Raw genomic sequence first — 6,718 nt, 5'->3', positions numbered from 1 at the left:
TGTACACTTAGTGGTATTATTAGTTGATTTGTGGAGCGGTTGATAAATCATTCTTGGGCCGTAATAAGCCGGTTGTTAATTCATCTACAGGACGATCATATCCTTGTTTAATAGCCTATTGACCAAACATTTAATTCAAATATCCAATTAATCTTAAATTTTTTTGCCACCTTTTTGCTATAGATGACACAGCCTCTTTAATTTCTTCAACAAAAAACGTGGACATCACAACCCTTACAAAAATTAACCATGGTTTTATCGTAGTAAAAAGTAACTAACCTCTCCATGAAACAAAACAAAACAAGCCCTGTAAATTAATATAAAATATTTTAAAAGCCACATATTATACAGATTGACACTTCATATTTAATGGTATCATTTTTATGACATTTAATGTATTATACTTTCAATAAAACATTTGCAGTGGGGTTTTAAAATCTGTTTTTATACATGTTTTTGTTGCATTTACACATTTATGACCAGCAGGCGTCACCAGCGTGTGGGCTTTTATTTTGTAATGCAACAGCAGACTTGCCTGATTTTGGAGAAGGGTCTGTCTGCGGACTGCAAGAGAGGGGCGTAACTGGAAGGAGGCATAACTTGAAGAAGGGGGCGTAACTTGAAGTTGTCCAAATCACACAGAACCACGCGAGATGTCAAAACGAGATGTTGTCGGGCTGCGTCCGAAACCGCATACTTTCTTCAATAAGTACTTACTTAACGAGCGCTAAAAGAGTACATACTCTACAGCCTGAATGCGTTGAGTATGAATGCGATTTGGATATCATCCACAATGTTGACGTTATTATGTGACCTTAGACGTTATAACAAGCGCAGCAACTTAAAATATATGAGTGACAGGTTTAATTAATCTAAAGTATCTTGATAATGATGAAATTTGCTCATTTCGTGGTCTTGTTGAAGAAACAGCTGCCCTTTTATTTTGTGATTGTAATACATTTTGTGTTGATTTAAGTTCTTATATTTGTAACTCCACTAATGTGATCCACAGTTTTATCCTTAAAGCATTTTAAAAAATGTTTATTACGAAAACCCAAAATTGTTATCTCTTGAATATTTAGTTAATTATTTTATTTTTTCATCCACAAGCAAAAGTGTCTTAAATCTCCTGTTTTCTTTTTTCATCCCTCAGGCTTCTAAAAAAAGCATCATGATGAATTATTCAAAGATATTTAACCTTGTCACTGTGCTTTTTTTTCTGTGTATATAATCTCATACATTTTTGTTTACTGTTTTATGCCATTAATATTGTTCATTGTTAGATACAACCATGTTTCCCTGATCTTTTATGTAATAAGTTCGGCAATAATAATAATAATAAAAAAAAAGGGACAGGTGCACTAACACCTCATAGCATCACTAACTCAACTATCTAGTACGGTTTTCCTCAGCGTTTGAAATGTCAGCACAAAGGACGGGCAGCTGCTCGAAGATCTCGTCTTTGGAGAAGATTGTTGATTTTATACTCTAAAAATGTAAGTATTTCAACTTAAAAATTAAGATTACCCCAGAATGAATTGCATCGTTTGCCCACCTCAACACTTACACGCAATAATGATAAGTGCTAACCAATAATTTTTTTTTTTTTACTTAAATGACATTTTATTAAAACAAGCAAAATGTAATTTTGTCGTGACATAGCTATACATGAATATACACTAGTTGAACAAATGCAGTCGATGTGAATACATCAATTTTCAGTCAAGCAATTAATACATGAATTAATAAAATATATTTTATTTAATGACAACAATAAGAAACATGAATAAATGAGTAAAAGAATGAATAAAAGCAAGCATCACAATAAATACATACAATATACAAGTCAACAGCAGATGAAACAAAGCTTCATTCAAACTCATTGTTCTAACAATCATGTATTTACAGACGGTGAACCCCACATCCTACTGCCATCTCAACACAGATGCGTCAATTCTGCAGCTGCGCTGTGCTGTGCTTCACAATCTTGCTCTTCTCAATGAGGACAGCGTTGACCCAGAGGATGAGGAGGAAGACCATGAGTATGTGTACTTAATGGAGCCCCCATTAGTTATGCATTATAAAACGTGTTTTTACAGCAAAATCACAAATATGCTATATATTATGTAGGTCACAGACAGGGTTTAGATTAAGCCAGGATTAGGTCATAGTTCAATTAGGACATTTAAGTAGCTTTTATAAACGTGCCTTGGATAAAACACTACTGATGTGCATCTTGAGACAAAACAATTATTTTAAGATCAGTCAGTTCAAGTTGCTTTCAGTTAAAACAGCTCAGACATGCATTTTAGTCTGGGACTACTCTTGACTAGCCTTGTCTGTGAAACAATACCACTGTATGAAAATGACTTACACTTCAATTTAAGCGGTTATTTCGGGGAATATACTCCGTCAAGCTGCCATCTTGCCAACAACATCTCGTTTTGACATCTCGCGTGGTTCTGTGTGATTTGGAGAACTTCAAGTTACGCCCCCTTCTTCAAGTTACGCCTCCTTCCAGTTACGCCCCTCTCTTGCAGTCCGCAGACAGACGCTATTGGATCCGCCTGCAGAGTGACGTCATAGTTCCCCCACTTTATATTTCAATTAGTTTGTGAATTTTACTATATATTTATTTGATTATATATATATATATATACACACATACATACATATATAAATTAAACACATACATACATATATATATATATATATATATCTTGTTTTTGTTTTGTTGCTTAACACTTTCCTCCCCCTGGCAACTCTTTTGTTTGTTGTAAATTTGTCTTTTTATCTTTTTTCTTTTCCTTAATTTAGGCTACATCGTTCCGGAAAATCAAACAAAAATAACAGAAATGAATGGGGAGAGGGTAGATGTGAAGTGAGGCGATGGGAGGGATTTACATGTTAAAACCTCTGATTGGCTTTAATGTGACCAATGAAATCATTCTGTGGGTTGGTCCATGGAGATACCCAATCACAGATCGCCGTTTTCCTTTTTGAAATTAGTATATTAGAGTGTATAAAAGCTCGTGTGGCATGAAAAACAGTTAAACAACTTCCAGTGACTCTGACCTGAACATCAGGCCTGAACCCGCGAAGTAAGAAGGGCTCAAAGCAGGTCGTCACTAAGACCCGCCGGTAAAGGAGGAAGAAGCGCAGGAAGTCCAGGAAGGAGAGCTACGCTATCTATGTGTATAAAGTGCTGAAGCAGGTTCATCCTGACACCGGGATCTCTTCTGAGGCGATGGGCATCATGAACTCTTCGAGCGCATCGCCGGTGAATCGTCTCGTCTCGCTCACTACAACAAGCGCTCCACCATCACATCGAGAGAGATCCAGACCGCCGTGCGTCTGCTGCTGCCGGGAGAACCGGAGAACCGGCCAAACACGCCGTGTCTGAGGCGCCAAGACTGTGACCAAATACACTCAAAGTAAAGATCATCTGATCTGATCAGCGACCCAAAGGCTCTTTAGTTTTCTGATTATAGCTTTGTGTTTAGAATGTTTGTGGCATTTTACGATGAATGTGATTTACTGATGAAATCACTGAAACATTAAAACTAAGTTATTTCATTTATTTTTTCCCCTCCCATAATAAGATTTAAAGTCTTTTACACTCAAAAACCCATAGTCCTCATTTTCAACAATTCACTTTGATATTGATTGTTCTCTGCACAATCCAGCACTAACTGTTCTCTCTGCTTTACAACAGTAGAAATCCCTCATGTGTCTTTGACAATAATAATGTCAAGATGTAATGAGTTTGTGTGAAACAATAACATTTCTATAACTCAATTCATTCACGTAATCTTCTCTGTTTTCTCCTGATCGTTTACATTTGCAGTCATGGCAATAGGCTTTTTTATCAAATACTTATTGCAGAATGTGTGTAATAATGAGAGTTGTGTGCTTGTACAGACACTAAGGGAAGTCATTTATATAAAATTAAGAAACTGTTAGATGCAAAAAAAAAACTATGTTGTAGAAATAGGAAGATGTCACAATAACTAGGGCTTGTAGACACAGTAGAACATGTGATATATGAATGAGAAAGTTGAGAAGAGAAAGTATATATTTACTCCTGTAAAGCCTAAAATTACGAAATTATACTTGGACAATATTTAGAAACATGATAGTTTATTGAACATATTGACAAAAACAAAGAAAACAGTTTCATAATTAATTCAACATTTTGACAAAGAAAACAGTTTTATTTTTTATTTTTTATGGCTCGTATCTTTATAACAGTATAGCAGACAACTTACATACAATTACATAAATATCAGAAGTCACTCTCTCCAATAATAACTCTTAGTAAGATGATATTTAAATGCTTAGTTTAGATATAAAAATCGTTCAGTCTTATTGGTGGAGGTCTGTCCAGTTAAAATATAATAATGAACACATTCCTCACATTCAATGCAGTTTTATTATCAGACATTATTAATGTCTCTGTCTCAGCTTTTATTGACAATCAGGTTAAAAATGATCATGTTTGTGAGCAGAATGCTGATATTTAATCAATTTGAACATTTTTATTTAACAGGTTTTGTTTGTTGTGTCTTTAAAGGGCATCTTTCAATAGCTTACAGTGTATTTGACTCACATTAAGAAACTTGTTTTGGAGTAGATGCTGAGTCCGGAGGTCTTTCTGTGTGGAGTTTGCTGTTCTCCGTGTGTTGGTTTGGTTTCTCTCACAGTCTAATACGGTCTAATACACAGCACAGGTGAATTAGAGACAGTAAATCATCCGTATGTGTGAGAGTGTGATCGTGTGTCTGTTAGTCTTGTGATGGACTGGCCATGTTCAGTGTTTCCCAGCCTTCAGCCTCAGACTCCAGCATCCTGTGACTCTATACATGCGGTTTGGAGAATGAATGAAATATCAGGTTGAAGTGTGTTCCTCTGTTACGGAGAACTGGCTGTGGTCTTCAGTAGAGGTAACTGTAACACACACACACACACACACACACACACACACACAGAGTCTGGTCAGCTATCCTTGTAGGAACTCTCCATAGGCGTAATGGTTTTTATACTGTACAAACCATATTTTATATCGCCTAAACCTACACCTTACAGGAAACTTTCTGCATCAGACAGATGTTGTACCTCTCGCTCTGCAGCATTTGAACAGCAGCACGACGGTCGACAGCAGATACGGACAAGCTGCCAGAAGAAAACTGAGGATGCTGAAGACAGAAATCTGACCTGAACGTGACACTGAAAAACAGAGCAACAAGCACATTATTGAGCAATTACAAATCTCCTAAAGGCTTTCAAAGCATTGAAATACATAATCTTATCTCAATCTCATGTTTATTCCACCACCATGTCCCCTTAGGTATGTGTTAAAGGGACAGTTTAACCTTATTTTGCCATTATTAAATAAATAAATACATAAATGGCAACGTCTTGGTTTAAAGATTGTATTGTAATCCTGTAGTTAATGCACTCTTAATATCAGTGAATTGTAGGATGGTGGTTATGAGGTGTTGAGGATTTCTCTGTATTTCGGTGTATGTGATTTGTTAGTTACACATTCGTTCATGTGAGTTATGTGAAATAATAAACACAGCTGTCAATAACTGATTGCTCATCAATAAAATCTCATCATCTGACAGAGACGGAGCTCCACTGACTCTCACCTCTGACGGAGATCCAGCTCTTGGGTGACGCTCCTCTCTCTGTTTTACAGGAGTAGAAACCCTCATGTGACTTTGAGACAGTCGTGATGTTCATCTCTCCTGTCGTCTGATTCTGGACGAGTGATCCGTCTTTATAGAAATCAGCTCCGAGGATCGAGGAGTTTGTAGATCGATGTAAACAGTGTAGAGTCAGAGTATCTCCCTCAATCACAGGATCAACAGAACTCCAGAATCACATCACCATCTACACAACACAAGAGACACATGCATGTAAGAAGATGGTGATACAGATTGTATACTTAACCAGAAACAAACATTAAGATGAGGAAGCCAATATGTGCAAAGTGTAGCTGCTGTGATTAGAAACAGGACTCACCGTGTACAGTGATGTTGAGAGGATGGCGTTTCTCTCCAGATTCAGACTGACACCAGTAAACTCCAGAGTCAGATGTGCTGAGAGAGACGATTCGACATGTAGATCCTGCTTGTTTTGAACAATCTTCTGTGTTTCTGTCTGTGTATCTTCTCACCGTCCATCCAGCAGAGTTACTCTGATCCTCACAGCTCAGAGAGAGAGAGTCAGACGAGAAGTGTTGACTTCTGCTGGGACTGACCTCCAGAGACACTGAAGGAGAAACACCTGAGACAGAGATGAAATCTGAGATCCTGAAGAGTCAGAAATTAAAAATCATTGAAGGAATTATAAGGTTCTTTCTGCATTCTGAGTGGTTTTGAGATATTGAGCAAATGATAGGAACAAGTCTCTTTCCTGCATGAAACTGACAGAGACCCTAAATGTATTGTAAATGTACAATATCAAAATCCTCTCAAATTTTTAAAGGATTTCTTGAACAGGTCAAATGCAGAGAGAACCTTCTGATTCTAAAAAGTCATTTGCTTGGAATTATAAGCTTCTATCTTACAAAACATTAATTGAAGCAACAATTTTCAAGAAATGCAAATAGTTTATTTATAATTTGTTTTAAAACATAAAATGTGTGTTATAACAATGTGTCACATGTATGAGAAAGTTAAATTTAATGTTTTCTTTAATCACATTTATTCCG

The 6,718-nt window shown here is 36.6% G+C and overlaps 1 protein-coding gene and 1 long non-coding RNA gene across 2 annotated transcripts; one reads left to right on the top strand and one right to left on the bottom strand.

Annotated features, from left to right (window-relative positions):
* The first annotated feature begins 1,771 nt into the window (after positions 1 to 1,771).
* LOC131535254 (uncharacterized) lies at positions 1,772 to 3,584 on the top strand. The gene is made up of 2 exons (XR_009269592.1): positions 1,772 to 2,042; positions 2,818 to 3,584. It is a non-coding gene; the product is annotated as an uncharacterized LOC131535254 (long non-coding RNA).
* Positions 3,585 to 4,193: 609 nt separating this feature from the next.
* LOC131535253 (low affinity immunoglobulin gamma Fc region receptor II-like) lies at positions 4,194 to 6,317 on the bottom strand (the record flags this gene model as incomplete). The annotated part of the gene is given in 5 exon segments (XM_058768202.1): positions 4,194 to 4,947; positions 5,116 to 5,226; positions 5,652 to 5,875; positions 5,877 to 5,895; positions 6,028 to 6,317. Coding segments are annotated over 5 exon segments (703 nt in total), but the record flags the coding sequence as incomplete, so codon positions are not given.
* Between the last annotated feature and the right edge of the window lie 401 nt (positions 6,318 to 6,718).

The sequence above is a fragment of the Onychostoma macrolepis genome, unplaced genomic scaffold (assembly GCF_012432095.1).
Source record: "Onychostoma macrolepis isolate SWU-2019 unplaced genomic scaffold, ASM1243209v1 Scaffold213, whole genome shotgun sequence".
NCBI lineage: Eukaryota > Metazoa > Chordata > Actinopteri > Cypriniformes > Cyprinidae > Onychostoma > Onychostoma macrolepis.
This window is presented reverse-complemented; position numbering and strand designations above follow the sequence as displayed.